At 34.9% G+C, this 20,484-nt stretch overlaps 1 protein-coding gene across 1 annotated transcript in view; it reads left to right on the top strand.

Moving 5' to 3' along the window:
- COL24A1 (collagen type XXIV alpha 1 chain) overlaps positions 1-20,484 on the top strand; it is a 346,701-nt gene that overhangs the window by 114,408 nt on the left and 211,809 nt on the right. Inside the window, exons 18-19 of the mRNA XM_053655519.1 lie at positions 630-683; positions 4,995-5,048. Of these exons, the coding sequence (XP_053511494.1) occupies positions 630-683; positions 4,995-5,048 (108 nt within the window). The remainder of the gene's footprint in view (positions 1-629; positions 684-4,994; positions 5,049-20,484) is intronic.

The raw sequence follows: 20,484 nt of genomic DNA, 5'->3' as shown, positions 1-20,484 counted from the left end.
CACCTGTACAGGGCCCCTACCATGAATGGAGCTCACAGGACTGTAAGTTGCCCCTGCAAGTCAGTGAGTGAGTGGTGAGTGCACATGAAGGCCTAGGACGTCACTGTAAACTACTCTACACTTAGACTGCACTAAATTTATAAAGGAACATGAGATTAAATCAAATGCAAGAGAAAATAATGCAATCAAGAGACTCAGTAAACAAGATGGATGAGGCTGCTGGTATAACATGCATACTGTTTACAGCAGTCCTATTTTTTATAAGTAGAAAGAATAAACTCTAACATAACAGTAAAAGGTATAGTATAGCAAATACATAAACCAGCAACATAGTTACTTGTTATCATGATCAGATTGAATGTATTATACATAATTGCATGTGCTAAACTTTTACACAACTGGCATGCAGTAGGTTTGTTTACACCGGCATCACCACAAACAGGAAGGATGCATTGCACTGTGGTGTTAGGATGGCTGTGACGTCTTTGGGGAACAGGAATTTTTCAGCTCCATAACAATCTTACAGGACCACTGTGACATGTAGGATCTGTTGTTGACAGAAATGCCATTTGCAGTACCCAAAAAGGCCTAACAGCTTTTCTCTTCCCCCTACTGTTCTTTTCTCTTAGGGCGCTGCTGGCTTTCCAGGACCACCAGGCATAAGAGGAAAGCCAGGACCTTCAGTAGGTTTGAACTTTTGCTTTGCTCTTTCTGATGAGAGGAATGCGTACCGTGGCATGAGTCTTGAAACTAGTTGGTACTGAGTATCAGAACGGTATATAAGCCTACCAGGCTGGAATTTTCTCTCTGAAGTTTTACAATATAGCCTATCCTTCTAGTTTTCAGCTCCTATCTGAAGACTTTTGGATCTTACTCTCCCCAGTTCCCTCAGGCCAAAGCCAAACTGCTGTGAGCCCTAAAGATCTCAGTTGATCTATCATTGAAATAAACAAAATATAAAGTATCTTAAATAATATTTTAATTTTTGCAAATATCTGTTTCATTAAAAAACATTCTGAAAAAAGGATTATGTTCTCTTGTGCATTCAAATATTCTAGTTCCTTTTCTTTTTTTAAACTCTTCTGTATCAATTAGTTGAGAAAAAAGGATATCTTATCTTGTAGTTAACATGAGACCTAACAAATTATAAAACTAAAATTACTGAAGTTAAAATTATTTAAGTAAAGTGATTAAACATGAGTTAAAAGTATATCTCTGCTTGTTAAAAATCACAATAGTTATTACAGTTAACATTGACCGAGTGTTTACAAAATACCAGGCACTATTCTAAGGTCTGTGCTTCTAGTTTGATCCTTGAAACAATTATATGAAGTTGGTACTATTACTACTTCTATTTTACAAGTCAGGGGAACTGAAACACAGAGAGCTGAATGACTTGTTCGTGGTCCCACAGTTCACTGGTGGCCACCTGGGAAAATGTAACTCATCACATATGTCAGAACCCACCCTCTTTGTTGCTGTCACGCTGTGTTAGGATTTAACATGGTAAGGGTTACTGTTTTAATATTGATTACAACTCTATTAAGGTGAATGTTGTTGTAAATAGAAAAAATAGATATAAAATTATAATTTATTAATATAGCATTAAAATATATACTTCAAAGAGTACTGTTTTCCCGAGCAATTAATCATGTTCCTTCTAACTCCACGCTCCTATCATGGGATTACTTTTGCATCAAAAGAAGCAACATGAAGTTACAGCGCTTTATGTACCTCATTCTGTATGACTTCTAACAGTGTCCGCATTTCACATACACCACTCAGGTATTATATAATTCAAAGAACAATATTTGGCCTCTATCAAATAAAATGGTGGTGGTAAGCTTTGCTCCTACTAATTTATCACCATGGACTCAGAGTAAACCTGGTCAGCCACGTACCCAGATTTGTGCCCTGGAGTTGAATCTTGAAACTCCGAAGCATATAAAACAAGGGGCATGAGAACAGGTCACAAAGCTAAAAAAACAAAACAAACAAAAAAACCCTTCTATTTTTCAAGGACATTTTTCAAACATGTAACAGGGACTTTTTATATCTGCAGTGGTTGGCAAAATCAGACCCTAATTTTAACTTTTTACATCTTCACTTTGTATAATGTGAGAGTTTTATAGCTTTTGATAATAATAGAAGGAAATGGTACCACACATATTTGTAAGGCCAATCAATACTAAGTAACAGGTGATAGTAATATAATTCTCATGCTTTACGATCAGGTACTGGAGAAAATGAGAATCAGATATCTTGCTTACATAAGAAAGCTTTTTAATGTCTCCCTTTCTTTTTGGTTCAGTTTATATTAATAATATCCATGGAGATGAGGGGAATCCCTGCCCTGACAAATGGAGATTTAGATTTTAGCCTCAGTCCTGATATTCACCTTCTGTGACCTTGGGCACTTAACTGCTACAGTATCCAGTTTCTCACGTCTACTCAGAGGGTCAGACTACATAATAGTTAGGGTTCCTTTCTGCACTGTGACTGATATTTTCCAACCTTAGTCCTTGTGCTTATTAATATTTCTCTAGTCTAAGCTAAAGAAAAGGCAGAGAGCCTGTTTCATCTTTAAGACATTGTCTTAAAACCCTTCGTACTTTTCCTCTGGAATAAGTCACTAGAAACTCTTGATGTGGTTTTTTCAGGACAGTGATGCAGGGAGCATGAGATAGTGAGAGTAAGTAAGGCTTTTACTTGCTTATTTCATGCCTTTCTGTGTTATTCTAGTAAAAAGTTAATGTCAGCAGGGATTACTTTTGTAGGTGATGGTTGACCATCTTTTGTTTGATCAAATCTTTGAAAAAATATACTTAGGACCGAAGATAGGATAGAAACTTAAGAATTAATATTTATGAAATGGCCTTCTCTTTGGTCTCTCACTTTATTTATCACTTGTGTATATCTTATTAATTGAAAATATTGTAGAGGTTTGACCTGGAAACTTTCCCTAGTTGTGGGAGGAGAGACAGCTGTGTAATGAAAAATCACACAATCAGTTACCATGTTAAAAACAAATTGTACCAGTTAGTGCCTTCCCTAAGGTGTTTGGTCACTATCATGGGAAAAATGTCAAAATCATATGCATGTGTTTTTTATCTGATATTTCTTGCTCTTGGTTTTATGTTAACCAAGATTTTGGTGTTACTTATATTGCTTCCAAATGGATCTAAGCTGTAACATGAGAGAATATTTTCAAGGTAAACAAAGCCCTGTTTTGGAAGGTTTTTGCATTCTGGAGTAGGGAAGCCTTTGTTTCTCAAGGGTTTAAAAACTAGGGAAAACTACAAACATAAAGTTAAGAAATATTCTTTCCTTGAAACTGATAAAACTATTATATTAATTATATTATACTGTATTCTATTTATCACTAGAAGTTGTTGCTGTTTATAAAGGTTTGCTTAATCATTACTGAATTCTGTAAAAGTTTCTTAAAAACTCAGTTTTTAGAAATGAGTATTGATAAGGAAACTTTCAGTTGAAATTCTTGAAAATGAACTTTTGAGGAACAAATAAAGTTGTCCCACTATCTATGTTTTAAAATATCTGATTGTCGATCAACTTTTTCGAAAACCAATGCATGGGGTAGTGTCATTTTTCCCCCCACTCAAAACTTATATATTTAGCGTCTTGTCTAGACATGACCACTAGAGGGCCCCAGTGAGAACACCATCTCCATCACTAAGAAAGGTATTTGTCATTTCCAGAACAAGACTCCTCCTATATACTGATGGTGATTGATTGTAATTTTGTTTGTTTAGGAGAACTTAAGTGAACTTTTGAACATTTTGATTGTTGTATTTGGTTTATCTATATTGATTGCAGTTGTTGCATTATGTACTGTTTTATGTCCATATACTTTAGCACTATGTGAGAGTGAATTTAGTACAAATCCATTTGGAAAGCTGCACTTTACTTCTGGGAAAGTGGATAAACCCATCTTGTATATTGGGTTTTATATAATCTGAGGCCTATCGAAATCAAGTTTGAAACACAGAGAAATAGAATATGACAGAAATAATGAATTCAGTAGTTTTTCTTGTGAAGACAAGGGTATCAGACTACTGGCCTTTCTAGTTCTATGCTTTTGTCTCTCAGGAGCATTGCTAGCCCGCTCTAGTTTCAGGCTTGATCCCCACTTCTCCTTCTTCTGACCTTCCTCTAAGTCCCTGATTTCACATTGCTATTCTGAATATCAGAAAATGGCTTCAGAGTTACTGAAGCCAAATCCTCAAAATTTTAATTAAAGAATAAAAATAATCTAGGAATTCTGTGCATCATCCAGGAGAGGAGAGAGTCCATGAAGAGAAAGATTAATGGTTATAAAATTGATTAACATTTAATGAGTGCTTTCTATGTGCCAGGCACTGTGTTTAGCACTTTACATATGTTATCTCATTTACTCCTTACAGTCGACTGTGTAATAATGTTAGTAATATTATTATTTTTATTGATGTGAAAACTGAGATGTAGAGAAATTATGCAACTAGCATTTAAATCCAGGTGATTCTTAATTACTGAGTCAGCCCCCCCCCCCTCCTTACAGTAGCAAAGGAGAGAGGAATTTTCAGAGACAGTCCTGGGACTATGATGGTTTATGAAGCAGTTCTTTATCTAGGGCTCCCCACATTATTAAGTCAAAATTTACTATCTGTGGGTAACGTGCACACATGTACAGTTTTTTCTTGATTTGAGCATTTAACTCATTAAATTGTTTGTATGTCTAACACTAAATAATAAATATATATTACATCCATACATATTTTACTTAAGTTTTCCACACTCATGGTTACAAATTAAGTCTTTCCGAATGGTCACTACAGTTTTGTTTGATGCTATACTGAGTGTTTGCTGAAGTGTCGCTACCACTTTGCATGGCATAATATATTGAGTGCTGCTTGCTTACCATATGTTTTTTCCCCTTTCAACTGTACTCATTCAATTAATGTTTATATTTTTATTTCCTCCATACCCCACTTTAGGGCCAACCAGGTGACCCAGGACCCCAAGGACCATCTGGCCTTCCAGGACCAGAGGTAAAATGTGGGTAGGAAGATGAAAAATTTGAAAGAAAAATTATAGAAATTAAATTGGATTGTTAAAACATGTTTTTACATAGTAGGTTTAAGAAAGATTCTTTAAAGTTTATATCATTGTGAATAGTTTGTATTAAATTTTTTCTGTTCTGTCGGGAGATATTCAACAGAAGTCCCAAGGAAATAGAGAAGGAATCAGCCACATTATTGTCCTGATTCTATTGCTCCTGATTAATTTGTTCTACATAACTATTAATAACTCATTCTTGGGGCTTAGAGTAATATTTCAGGGCATAAACTTCACTGAATTTGTAATGCACAATGCTTCAAATCTTTGCTATATATGATATCATTTGGATCTCATATCCTAGAAAAAGTACAGTTAAGTCTGTAGGACATATATCAGATTTGCTTGTATATTCTTTGAAATTTTGGCTATGGCTAATGCTTGATGTACGGTGGCTTTTCCTCCTGCAAACCTACATACAATATAAGCTTCTGAAATGAAATATTTGAGTTTTTAAAAAATCATTTAATGAGTCAAAGATATACCACAGGGGGCTCAAGTTCCTGCTGTTCACTCTAGTTCAGAAATATAAGTCAAAATATGTACATATGTGCACATACACATTCAATTCAGAGTCATGGATGCAGCAGTAAAGCTGAGAAAATCAGTTTTGGCCTCAGAATGAGTAACTCAAGCAGTGAAGTCCCCAGAGCATCAGAGAAGTAGGCAGAGTTCCTGGGGACAGCACTGCCCCGATGCATTCTGTCCTTCGTAAACCATCAGATTGACTTCTTACTCCACAGCTGTCTTTCGGGGCTGGTTGGCTTCTTTAATGAATGTCTGTTCTTATTTATTGTCAAATGCAAATCATATTGGATATTGATATTTCAAAAATCTAAAAAATTATCTTGCATATGTGCTTTAAAAAAGAAAAATAGGAAGATAATAGGAGGTAAAACACAGCAATATGCAGATGTCACCATTTTGGGAAGAAGGAAATTATTTTGAGTAACTAATGTAATTATTAACAGATGATTAAAATAGTAGTTAACAGATTACTATTAGTTCATCTCTTTTACTAGCCTACATTCTTTTCATCATTTTTATGGAAATCTTCCTGCACTGAATGGTGTTCACCTGTTTGTTCATACTGAAAATATAGAAATAATTGATCTTTCATTATCTTTAAAGTCATGATTATGAGCATGGATCGTTTTGTTGTAACTTTAGTTATGGATGATATGTGTATGAGGGAAGACCATGTCACCTTCTTACTATGAGTGGTTTGGGGTCCTTTTCTCCTTTTTTATGAAGCCAGGTTAAAGCATTCATGGACCATGTTTTTACTAAATACTCAGTCTTCCCATTTTTTTCTCTGTTGCCTTTGAGACTTTATGACTTGCAGTCACTGTTAGGCATTGTCACATGTCTTTGCTCTCTGCACTTCCAGTACAAGGTCCTGAACCCTGTCTGTGCCCATTCGTCCTCCTCACCTGTATTAAATTTTTTCATGGGGCTAAAGGTGTACTCTGTACCGTCTCAGGAGTTGATGCAAGGTTGTTTGGGGAAACAGGGCCCAGTCCAAAGGTTGTAACTTCTCGATCATAAGAATACAGTAAGTGGGCAGTCACATACTGGGCAACACTTTTATGCAAGTCTTTCTCAACGTTAGACTTTTAAGAGAATTGCAGATCCAAGAATTTAAAATAGTATATTTAATACTATAGCAATCCAGGAAAGTTTCTTCAGGAATATTGTGCAGGAATTTTCTCAGATAAAAGGTCTTTTTTTTATTGTTCAGTTGCAGTTGTTCCCATTTCCCCCCCATTCCCTCTCTGGTCCTACCTGTCATTGTGCTGAAAGTAGACTTTATCCTGTAGGCAATGATTACTGATTTTAAAGCAAGGGAATGAAATGATTAGATTTGTGTTTTTGACGTACATGTCGTAAGAGTAAAGGTAAAACAGCAGAGAGGGAGAGGTCACAAGAATACAGTCCATTTAAGAGGATGACACAAAGTCAGAGCATTAGTGATAAGGGCACATGGCTATAAAAGGAATGTTTATTTCTTAAGCAATAAGAAAGAATTGGAAAATATAATTCACAGCACTTCACCCTCAGTTCAATTTATTCAGTTTGTGTGAGGGAGGAATAAAAAGACGGTTTTTAATATTTCTTGCTTGAACACTTGGGTAGAATGTGAATCACCTTTCTCAAAACAGATTTAAAAAGGAGAGTAATGATACCCAGATGGATGTAGGTAATGTTTTTTATTTGAATTTGTTAGAGCTTGTAGTACATACAGGAAATTAATCTCCTAAGTGTATGGAAAACTGGAGGCCTGGAACTCAGAAGAGAAGAATGAGCTCAAGATACATGTTTGTACAGTCATCCACATCGGGCTATTAGATGAGGCAGTTGTAAGAGGAGAAATCATTCAGAGGGAATTGGTGGAAAGAGGCTTGAAAATACTAGGCCTGGATACTCACCCTCAGAAGGCTACAGTCTCCCCCTCCAGTGCAATTTAAGTTTTAAATTGACAGTATAAAAACATTAAAATAAACCTTGGTAACTTACACAAAGGAGGAAAAGTCACAATGGAAATTACAAAATATTTGGAACTGAATGAGAACAAGTCACTATAAAAACTTGAGTGTTGCACCTAAAGCAACGTCTAGTGCAGAATTCACAGACTTCTCCACAAAGAGAAAAATAAAGATTAAAGGAGTTATGCATAGCACACATGTAGGGGTTTGTTTCAAAAGGATAAAGAAATTGCAAGGTCGACCGCGTTTTCTCTGAAAGTAGGCGACTAAATCCCAAGAGTAAGAGGAATGTGTGTGTGCAGAAGGTGCTGCTTGAGCTCTGTGGAGAGGAAGCAGGGGAGTGGCCGGGAACTAATACCATAATTATTATTATAATTATAAGTGTGTTAGGAACTCAGCTGAGATTGAAAAGCCATTTTCCCAAAATATAGCTACAAATTCCTGTAAATTTTAATTGGAATAGGATTGCAAACTTGAGCCTGAACTTTCTGCTGGCAAAAACAATGAAACATGATCAATGATGCAATTCCCTTCTCCCTTGGATAAAAACATATTAATTGTTCAAAAGAAGGGCAGCAATTCATGGTATTGTATGATTTCCATCTATAAGTGTACACTGATATCATAATGCCAAAGTGCAATTTAGTAAAAGAAATTATAATAAAGGCCAAAATGATGACACCTGAGTATATACTTCTGTGATAACTTTTGTTAGTTATTGGATGATAAGATGTTTCAGTTAACATCTGTAAATTGGGGATTAATATCTTATAAATGAGAATTGAGGAATTAGCCTCATGGTTTTGAGCAGATTACTTGGAGTTTCTTCATTGTGAATGTTGTGATATAGTGACAAATTTGATTTTATCTTTCTCTAAATGACTTACCAGTTGTCCCAGAAACGCTTGTCAAGCAATTTGTCTTCGCTGCAGTGATTTTAAAGTGCCACCTCCATCATTTTCTGAATCTCCGTGCTTCCTGGGTCTCTGTCTGGACTTTGTTTTCTTTTCCATTTGAATGGTTGCTTGTTCCTGTACAAGTATCATGTTGCTTTAGTGATTGAAGTTTATGGTATTTTTGAACTTGATTGAGGGATAACTGGAAATATTAACACATATAACTGTATATGTTTATAATATAATTATTATATACACACGCACACATTCTCACATATTGTAGGATGATTACCACAAAGAAGATAATTAGCACATCCATCACTGCACATACTTAACTTTTAATTTTTGTGTGTGTGGTGAGAATGCTTTTAAGTATGTAGTATCATATTTTTACCTGCGGTCACCACCCTGTACATTTTCCTCAGAACCGATGCTTCTTACAACTGAACATTTGTACCCTTTGACCCACATCACCCCTTTCTCGCTCCCTCCCAGCCCCTGCCAACCACCATTCTATTCTCTTTCTGCGTGAAATCAGCTTTTTAAAAAGTTTTTTAGATTTTACGTACTCGATAACATACAGTATTTGTCTTCCTCTATCTGGTTTATTTCACTTAGTATAATACCTTCCATGTTCATCTGTGTTGTTACAATGGTAAAATTTCATTCTTTTTATGGCTGAATAATATTCCACTGTATATATACTGCATTTTCTCTGTTGCGGAACATTTAGGTTATTTCCATATCTTGGCCTTGTGAATAATGCTGCTGTAAACCTGGGGGTGCATATATCTTCTTGAGTTAATATTTTTGTTTTATACAGATAAGTTTAGAGAATTGGAATTGCTGGATCAAATGGTAGTTCTATTTTTTATTTTTTGATGTTAATTCACATTACCAGCAACGGTGTACAAATATTACCAGACATCGTAACAGTTATGCTATCTCATTTTGGTTTTGGTTTACATTTACCTGATTATTGATGACGTTGAGAACCTTTTCCTGTACTTGTTGGCCATCTGTGTATCTTCTTTGGAAATATATCTATTCATCCTCTGCCTATTTTTTAATCAGGTTGGATTTGTCACTATTGAGTTTTATGAGTTCTTTATTTTGGATGTTAACCCCTTTTCAAATATATATGGTTTGCAAATATTTTCTTCCACACTGCATGTTTCCTTTTCAATTCATCAATTGTGTCCTTTGCTGTACAGAAGCTCTTTAGTTTGATGTAGTCCCACTTGTTTATTTTAGCTTTTTGTTGCCCATGTCTTATCTAGGAAATCACTGCCAAGACCAGTGTCTAAGAGCTTTTTGCCCATTTCTTCTAGGAGTTTTACAGTTTCAGGTCTTATATTTAAGTGTTTGATCCATTTGGAGTTAATTTTTGTGAGTGGTATAAGATAGTAGTCCAGTTTCATTCTTTGGTATGTGTACATTCAATTTTCTGAATACTGTTTATTGAAGAGATTCTTTCTTCCCCATTGTGTATTCCTGGTGCCCTTGTCAAGAATTAAGTGGCTGTTTGTGTATGAGTTTATGTCTGGGCTCTCTGTTCTGTCCCACTGATCTATAGCCAAAGCAATCCTGAGAAAGAACAACAAAGTTTGAGCTGCCACAATTTCTGATAACAAGCTATATTGCAGAGCTATAGTAATCAAAACAAAGTTTCTGTACTTTAAAACTTCATTTGTTTTGGTACTTAGGTACCATAAAGCCCTTGTACTTTATTGTATATTTTTATTAGATTCCACATATGAGTGAAATCATATGACATTTGTCTTTCTCTGACTGGCTTATTTCACTTAGCATAATGTTCTCCAGATCCATCCATGCTGTCACAGAAAGTAAAACTTTCCTCGTTTTTACGGCTGAGTAGTATTCCATTGTGTAAATGTATCATGGTTGTTTTATCCATTCATTTATCAATGGACACTTGGGCTGCTTCCTTATCTTGGCAATTGTAAATAACATTGCAATGAACTTAGGGGTGCTTATGTTCCTTCAAATTAATGTTAGTTTCTGGTCATTAATTTTGTACCTGTTAATTTACTGAATTCATTTATCAGTTGTAATTATTTGGTAGAATCTTTAGGGTTCTCTATGTATAGTATCATGTCTTCTGTAAATAATGACAGTTTTACCTTTGTTTTCAATTTGGTTGCCATTTATTCTTCTTGTGTGATTGCTTTGGCTAGAACTTCTAGTACTATGCTGAATAAGAGCTGAAAGCAGACATCCCTGACTTGTTCCTGATCTTAAGTGGAATGCTCGTAATTTTTGCTCATTGAGTATGATGCTGGCAGTGCCTTTGTCGTATGTGATCTTTATTACATTTAGGTATGTGGGTATGCTCCCTTGATTCCAACTTTGCTGAGAGTTTTTGTCATAAATGAGTGCTGGATTTTATCAAATGCATTTTCTGCATCTATTGATATGATCATATGGTTTTTTCCTTCATTTTGTTTATTTGGTGTATCACATTTATTGATTTGAGAATAATGTACCAACTTTGCATCCTGGGAATAAATCCCATTTGATCCTGCTGTGTGATCTTTTTGATGCATTGTAGTATTCAGTGTGCTAATATTTTGTTGAGGATTTTAGCATCTAGGTTCATCAGGGTTACTGGCTTATAATTGTCTTTCTTTGTAGTGTCTTTTGTTTAAATTTTTAAATAGTTTTTCAATTAAAGTTGTCCCCATCTTCTCCCCATTACTCTCCCCTACCCTAGCCACCCCCGTCTTCCACATTCAATCCTCTCCCCCCCCATTGTCTCTGTCCGTGGGTCCTTTATACATGTTCCTTTATACTTGACCCTTTCCCACCTTTTCTCCGTTATCCCTCTCTCCCCTCCCCTCCTGGTCACTGTTAGTTTGTTCTTTATTTCCATGTCCCTGGTTCTATTTTGCTCTTCTGTTTGTTTTGTTGATTAGGTTCCACAATAGGTGAGATCATATAATGCTGGGACCTGACAGACTTCCCTCCTCTTTAATTTTTTGGGATAGTTTCAGGAGAGATATTACTTTTTCTCAGAATATTTGGTAAAATTCCTTGTGAAGCCATTCAGTCCAGGGCTTTTGTTTTTGGGAGTTTTTTTTATTTCTGTTTCAATTTCATTAGGGGCAACATGCCTAGTCAGATTCTCTGATTCTTCCTGATTTAGTTTTGGGAGATTGTATGTTTCTAGAAATTTATCCTTTTCAGTCAGGTTGTCTAGTTTGTTGGCATATAGTTAATCGTAATATTTTCTTACAATCATTTGTATTTCTTTGGTGTCAGTTATTATTTTCTTTCATTTATGATTTTTTTATTTGAGTTCTCTCTCTTTTTTATTTATTTGTTTATTTATTGATGAGTCTGGTTAAAGGTTTGTCAATCTTGTTTATCTTTGTAAAGAACCAGCTCTTTGATTCATTGATCCTTTGTATATTTTTTACATTTATTTCTGCTCTGATCTTTATTATGTCCTTGCTTCTACTTACTTGGGGCTTTGTTTATTGTAAATCATCTTAGTTTTTCTTTTTCACTGTTTTTCTTTCTATACTTGCATTCTTGTTTTTCCATATAAACTTTACCATTGCTTTATGTAATCTCAGTAAAAAATATTATTATATTTATTGGGTTTGACTTATATTCATAAATTAATTTAGGTAGCAGTGACATTTTTATGATACAGAATCATCCTCTCCGAGAGTAATGTATGTCTTTCATTTAAGTTTTTCTGTGTGTTTTTCAGAAATATTTTCAAGTTTTCCACATATAGGTTTTTGTATATTTTTATTAAATTTGTTCCAATTTAATTTTTGTTGCTATTGTAAATGGGATTTTCTCTACTCTTATATTCTCTAATAGGTTTCTGTATGTATATGTAGATTATTGATTTCTGAACATTAATTTTACATCCTGCTGCCTTAATGATTTCTTTCCTTTGAGTTTGTTTTACCATTGATTTTCTGAAGTTTTGAAGATGTACTCATATAATTTTCAAATAGATCATTTTAGTTCTTCTCCATTCTCATACCTCTAATTTAATTCTCATGTCTAATGGCATTGTGATACCTCTAGTACAATGTCCAAGAATTGGAGGTAGTGTGCATTCTTGCCTTCTTCCCGAACTTAATGGAAGTACTATAATGATTCCTCGTGAAGTAAATGCTGGCATTAAAATTAAAATATGCATATATGTTATCATGTAAATATTCATCAATTTCTATCTCTTGATGTTTTTAAATCAAGAGTGTTTGTTATAGTTTGTCAAATATATGTATTTTGACAAATATTTGTTATATTTTCAACATCTAAGGAGATGATTATATTTTTCTTCTAAATCTATTTATATGGAACATTATAATAAAAGATTTTCTATAACTATTTCTAACGACTGTCTATATAATTTCTATATATTGACTATTTCTGTATAATGACTATTTTCTGTTGCATTCTTGAAAAGTTTTACTTGATCATGGTCTATTATTTTCCTAATCTAATGCTAATTCTACTAATATTCAGCATCAATTTTTGTAAGTGATAATTGGTCTATAGTTTTCCTTTTTGTACTGTCTTAACAAGTTTATATTTATTTCATCAAAATAATTAGAAACTCTTCATTTTTAGTGCTGTGGCATAATTTATGAAACATTGGGACTATCTTATTAATGAAGCTTTGGTGGAATTCTTCTGTGAAACCATCTGGAATTGATGCTTTTTTATGGGATCTTTTCTTTGTGTCATAATATATGGTAACCTGATAACTTTATTGCTTCTGTGGATCTGTGGAAATTCATCATTTTAAGCTTTCTCCTCTAATGGGGTTAGCTTTGTTAAATGGTTACTTCCCTGGGAAATGATCTCATTTATCTAGGTTGTCAAATTTACTTTCATATACTCATAAACCTACAAAATATTCTTTTATGATTTTTACATTTTTAATGGTTATTTCCCATGCATCATTTTATAATTTTAAAAAATTTAAATATCTGTGCTTTTTCTCTTTTTCTTAATTAGGCTTGATTCAGTATGTCTTATTTGCTATTTTTCTTTAAAAAAATCTAAAATTTGTATTTTTTTTCTTTACATAGTATCTTCTTCTATCTTTATTTTTTCCTTCATTCTTTTGGTTTATGTTGTTCTTTTTCTTTAGAGTTGAGAATTTAATTTATTTTAATTCTTTTATTTTTATTTTAATAAGTTAATAACCCAAGGGAATTAAGTGCTATGATTTTCCTTCTGATCACTTTTTAAAAATGCATTTCATAGATTCTGGAGTAGAGTATTTTTATTGCAAGACTTTAAAGGTGTTTTGTAATTTCAGTTTTATTTCCCCTTTCACCCAAGAGTTACTTAAAATGGGATCTTAATATTTCCAACTGGGAGATCCTGTTGGCTTATACTTTGTTAATAAGCCCTGACTTTATTGCATTGTTTTCCAGGACTGTTGTTCTGTGTTTGGAACTTACCAGTCTTTTCTTTGTGACATAATGTGTGATCACTTTCTGTGAATGTGTTATATGCACTTGATGGGAAGGTATTTTTTTCATTACCAGATATAAAGTTTAATATATGATTATTTTTCTTTTTCTTATTGACTATATTCTTTATGTTTTGCTATATCTTCACTTATTTTTTTGGTCTAATTGATCTGTCTGTATTAATGGGATGGACTATAGCCTCTGTTCGTCCAATGACTCTGGGGGCCACTCATTTCTCCCCCATTTGCAATCCATTTCAAATTCCCCTCATCCTCAGCTATCACCTCAGGAGGTTTGGGTGGTTTATGAGGTGGTTTAACCTAAACCTTCATTACTGAAAAACAGTTCCACAAGGTAACCAATGTATGACCTCAGTTCCAGGTGTAATTCTTCCGCCCATTTTGTGTAAAGCAGTCTAGCCCTCCTTCTGCTTTTCAGTGTTAATTAACCATGCCAGCAACTCCTCCTTTTGTTTGCTCATACCTTACTTAAAAACTTCAAAATGCCTTGGTGATAGTTATATTTTTTTATAAGGGGTGTTTGTTTTTCCTCTAGAGGCCTTTTAGGTAACAGCATATCCGACCCTGAATACTCCAAGCTCTAAAGAAAGGAGCAACGCAAGCTCTTAACTAAAATGCTAGCTTTGGGAAGATGGACTGCTGATCCTTCCAGATTGAAGAGGCCTGCATGAATGCAAACTGGTTTTGATTATCTTTTTTAATTATAAAGAAGAAGAGTTCATTTGCCAAATCAGTGGCATGCATCCGAGGGCTTCGTAATCTTTCGTAATAATACTGCATTTGACACAGTTGGGGCTGCGGTAGTCTACAGTCATTCTTCAAAATCCAGCTGATATCTGTGGGGGGCAGTCTGGAGAATAAATCAGTTCTCTTATAATAGTTCAGATCTTTAATGGTGGCACTAATCTCTGACACATAATGTGATTGGCAGTCGTAAATGTGACTGATTGGCCGATTTTTGGAACCTAACTAGAGGAGTATCCCTGTCTTTTAGGCTCCTCATTTGACAATCCAGTTCTCATTATTTATTTGTTATGGAATTTTTGAGATACCCATTACATGTTAATCACTAAAAAATGCTGAGGTCATTTAGGTTAGGTCCTGCCTTCAAGGATCTTATATGCGATATAACCAATATGCAACTCCACTATGTCAAAGCCTCCTCCATCTGTCTTTTCCAGGAATATCAAGATTAATTTGGTTTGATAAAATAAAATATTTACAAAATCAGGTCATTTTTAAAAGTCTAGAATCAATGTAGTCATCAGAGAAAATTATAAAATAGCCAAGAAATTCTTGTCCTTTGTTGCTCCATTCTATGTTCTTTCCCTCTGGGGCATGAGTTCTTGTTTATTTCAAAGAACACATCTTTTTCTTTCCATACTTTACTCTTCACATCAAAGCCTGTTTTTACAGAAAAACATGATAAATGTATTTCAATCCAAGCATTAAATGGTTAAAAAGTAACTGTAAGATAATCCCCTTTCAAGGATGTTACATTTCAACACTAAACAGAAAACTGGCACTAATGCAAGAAATCTTGAATTTGTAGAATTTTAGCTGTCATTTAGTGAACAGGGGCAAATGTGTGGTTGATAATAAACTTTGGTATTTCTCAAACTAATCATAGCATACAAGTGGTCATCCACACTACCAACAAAACAGGCCAGTTTTATTCTGCCAGTTTTGTCCTGTCTTGTAGGTAGTGCAGATGACCACTAGTATGGTATGAGTAATTTAGTTTGAAAACCTTAGGTCTGAATAAAAAGTTGGTGAAAGCAAAGCATTCAAGTTTTTGTTGGCAATGCTACATTATTTGCCATCGGCATCAAAGAAAACTTTATCATTAAAGATCATCTGAACAAATGTCACTTCAAACCACTTCAAAGTTTTTTCTTCTTAATGTTTTACATATTCTAGGCAAATTATAAAATTTCTGTAACAGAGAAATAAATATATCTCTGCATTTAACTCTTCACAATTAAAACCTTAGATGTGTCCCAATATAAAAACATTAAGTGCTTTAAAACATAAGATTAAAAATTTTTCATACTGGTTCTTTCTTCTCTTTTATTGAATTTTATTGGAGTGACAGTGGTTAATAAAATTGCATAGGTTTCAGGTATACCATTCTACAGTACATCATCCATATATTGTATTACGTATTTACTACCCCAAGTCAGGTCTCCTTCCATCGCCGTTTATCTCCCCCCTTTACCTTCTTCTAACTCCCCTCATGCCCTTTTCCTCTGCCAATCACCATACTGTTGTCTGTGTCCATAAGCCTTTTTTTCTTTGCCTAATCCCCTTACCCTTCCCCACCAGCCCCCAGCCCTCTCCCTGCTGACAGCTGTCAGTGTATTCTCTGTAACCATGATTGTGTCTCCACTTTGTTCATTAGTTTACTTTGTTCATTAGATTACACATATAAGTGAAATCATAAAGTGTTTGTCTCTCTCTGACTGGCTTATTTCATTAGCATAATAGTCTCCAGGTCCATCTATACTGTGAAAAAGATAAGATTTCCTTCTTTTTTACAGCTGAATAGTATTCCATTGTGTAAATGTACCACTGCTCTTTTACCCATTTATCTACTGATGGACATTTAGGCTATTTCTAGCACTTGGCTATTATAAATAATGCTGCAATAAACATAGGGTGCTTATATTCTTTTGAGTTAGTGTTTCAAACTTCTTTGGATATATTCTAGACGTGGAATCACTGGATCATAAGACAGTACCATTTTTAATTTTTTTTTAATTAATTTTATTTAGTTATTTTTCAAGTACAGTTTTTTGTCTATTTTTCCCATCCCAGCCTCCCCCGCCCCTTGCTCCCCACCTCCCTCCCATTTCCACCCCCCTTAGTTCTCATCCCTGTGTCCTTCCTATTTATTCCTCCAAATCTCTCCCCCTTTTTCCCCTTAACTTCCCTTCCTTCTCCCCTCTGGTCACTGTCCCCTTGTTCTCTATTTCAGTGTCTTTGTTTTTTTTTCTGCTTGCTTGTTTGTTTTGTTGTTTAGCTTCCTGTTAAAGGTGAGATCATATGGTATTTGTCTTTCAGCACCTGGCCTATTTCACTCAGCATAATGCTTTCCAGTTCCATCCATGTTGTTGCAAAGGGTAGTAGCTCCTTCTTTCTCTCTGCTGCATAGAATTCCATTGTGTATATGTACCACAATTTTTTGATCCATTCATTTACTGATGGGCACCCAGGTTGCTTCCAACTCTTGACTATTGTAAATTGTGCTGCTATGAACATTGTGGTGCATAGGTTCTTTGATACTGATGTTTTAGGATTCTTAGGATATAATCCCAGCAGTGGAATTGCTGGGTCAAAAGGCAGGTTGATTTTTATTTTTCTGAGAAAATTCCATACTGTTTTCCATAATGGTTGTACCAGTCTGCAATCCCACCAACAGTGGACTAAGGACCCCCTTTTCCCCACAACCTCTCCAACATTTGTTGTTTGTTGCTTTGTTTATGATAGCCATCCTGACTGGTGTAAAGTGGTATCTCATTGTGGTTTTAATTTGCATCTCTCTGACAGCTAACGATATTGAGCATCTCTTCATGTGTCTCTGAATGTTCTGTATGTCCTCCTTGGAGAAGTGTTTGTTCAAGTCCTTTTCCCATTTTTTAATTGGGTTGGGTATCTTCTTAGAGTGGAGTCGTGTAAGTTCTTTGTATATTTTGGAGATTAAACCTTTATCTGAGATATCATTGGCAAATATGTTTTCCCATACAGTTGGTTGTCTTGCTAATTTAATACTGTTTTCTATAGCCACGCAGAAGCTTTTTATTTTGATGAGATCCCATTTGTTTATTCTTTCCTTTACATTCCTTGCTCTAGGGGACATATCAGTAAAAAGTTGCTGCGTGAAATATCTGAGATTTTCTTGCCGATGTTCTCCTCTAGGACTTTAATGGTGTCACAGCTTACATTTAAGTCTTTTATCCACCTTGAATTTATTTTGGTGTGTGGTGTAAGTCTGTGCTCAAGTTTCATTTTTTTGCATGTACCTGTCCAGTTCTCCCAACACCATTTGTTGAAGAGGCTATCTTTACTCCATTTTATGTTACTGCCCCCTTTGTCGAATATTAATTGACTGTAGAGAGTTGGGTTGATTTCTGGGCTCTCTGTTCTGTTCCATTGGTCTGTGTGCCTGTTTTTATGCCAGTACCAGGCTGTTTTGATTACAGTTGCCTTGTAATACAGTTTGATATCAGGTATTGTGATCCCCCCTATTTTGTTCTTCTTTCTCAAAAGAGCAGCTGCTATTCGTGCTCGTTTATGGTTCCATATAAATTTTCGAAGTGTCTGTTCTATGTCTGTGAAATATGCCATTGGTACTTTAATAGGTATTGCATTGAATCTGTATTTTGCGTTGGGTAGTATGGACATTTTGATGATGTTAATTCTTCCAATCCATGAACAAGGTATATGTTTCCATTTGTTTGTGTCTTCCTTGATTTCTTTCTTCAGGGCTGTGTAGTTTTCTGCATACAGGTTTTTTACCTCCTTAGTTAGGTTTATTCCCAGATATTTTATTTTTCTTTTTGCTATATCAAATGGGATTTTTTCCTTGATTCCTGCTTCTGCTGATTCACTGTTGGTATACAAAAATGCCTTTGATTTCTGGATATTGACTTTGTAACCAGCTGTTTTGCCAAATTCATTAATTAGTTCGAGCAGTTTTTGGGTAGAGTCTATAGGATTTTCCATGTACGCTATCATGTCATTTGCAAACAGTGACAGTTTTGCTTCCTCCTTTCCTATTTGGATGCCTTTTATTTCCTTTTCTTGCCTGATCGCTGTGGCTAAAACTTCCAATACTATATCGAATAGAAGTGGTGAAAGTGAACATCCTTGTCTTGTTCCTGATCTTAGTGGAAAAGCTTTTAGTTTTTTCCCATTGAGTATGATATTGGCTGTAGGTCTCTCATATATGGCCTTTATTATATTGAGGAATGCTCCCTGTATTCCCACTTTGCTGAGTGTTCTTATCATAAATGGGTGTTGTACCTTATCGAAAGCTTTTTTCGCATCTATTGATATGATCATGTGATTTTTGTCTTTGCTTTTGTTTATGTGATGCATTACATTTACTGATTTGCGAATATTGAACCATCCTTGCATCCCTGGGATGAATCCCACTTGGTCATGGTGTATGATATTTTTGATATATTGTTGGATGCGATTTGCCAATATTTTGTTGAGGATTTTAGCACCTATGTTCATCAGCAATATTGGCCTGAAGTTTTCTTTCTTTGTTGAGTCTCTATCTGGTTTTGGAATTAAGATGATACTGGCTTCATAAAAAGAATCTGGGAGTTTTCCATCCTTCTGGATTTTTTGGAATAGTCTGTGGAGAATAGGGATTAGCTCTTCCTTAAGTGCTTTGTAGAATTCTCCTGTGAAACCATCTGGTCCAGGGCTTTTGTGTGATGGGAGTTTTTTGATTACTGCTTCAATTTCTTTTGGTGTATTTAGATTTTCTGCTTCTTTTTCACTGAGTTTTGGAAGATTGTATTTTTCTAGAAATGTGTCCATTTCCCCTAGGTTCTCAAATTTCTTGGCGTACAGTTCTTCATAGTAATTTCTTATGATCCTCTCTATTTCTGTGGTATCAGTTGTAATCTCTCCTCTTTCATTTCTGATTGTGTTTATTTGTGTCCTCTCTCTTCTTTTCTTGATGAGCCTACTTAAAGGCTTGTCTATTTTGTTTATCTTCTCAAAGAACCAACTCCTGGATTCATTGATCCTTAAAATTGTGCTTTTAGTTTCTATGTCATTTAATTCTGCTCTAATCTTGGTTATTTCCTTCCTTCTGCTTGCTCTGGGCTGTCTTTGTTGTTGTTCCTCGAGTTCTTGCAGGCGTAGGGTTAGGTTGTTTGTTTGAAATGTTTCTATCTTCTTTAGGTAGGCCTGTATTGCTATAAACTTCCCTTTCAGGACTGCCTTCGCTGTGTCCCATAGGTTTTGGGTTGTAGTGAGATAATTTTCATTTGTTTCCAGAAACGTTTTGATTTCTTCCCTAATTTCATTCTTGACCCATTCGTTGTTTAATAGCATACCATTCAGTCTCCATGATTTTGGGTGCTTTGGGTTTTTTTCTTTGGGGTTGGTTTCCAATTTCAGTCCCTTGTGGTAGAGAAGATGCTTGGTATGATTTCAATTTTCTTGAATTTTTTGAGGCTCGTTTTGTGTCCTATCATGTGGTCTATCTTTGAAAATGTTCCATGTGCATTTGAAAAGAATGTGTATTTAGCTTCTTTGGGATGAAGGGCTCTATATATATCAGTTAAGTCCATTTCATCTAGGTTGTTGTTTAATGCCACAATATCTTTGTTGATAATTTGTTTGGAAGATCTATCCATTTTTGATAGTGGGGTGTTCAAATCCCCTACTATAATTGTGTTGCTGTCAATATCTTTCTTGAAGTCCTCTAAGATTTTCTTGATATATTTGGGTGCCCCTATGTTTGGTGCATATA

This window comes from Artibeus jamaicensis, unplaced genomic scaffold (assembly GCF_021234435.1).
Source record: "Artibeus jamaicensis isolate MK-2021 breed Jamaican fruit bat unplaced genomic scaffold, CSHL_Jam_final scaffold_1019, whole genome shotgun sequence".
Taxonomy (NCBI): domain Eukaryota; kingdom Metazoa; phylum Chordata; class Mammalia; order Chiroptera; family Phyllostomidae; genus Artibeus; species Artibeus jamaicensis.
This window is presented reverse-complemented; position numbering and strand designations above follow the sequence as displayed.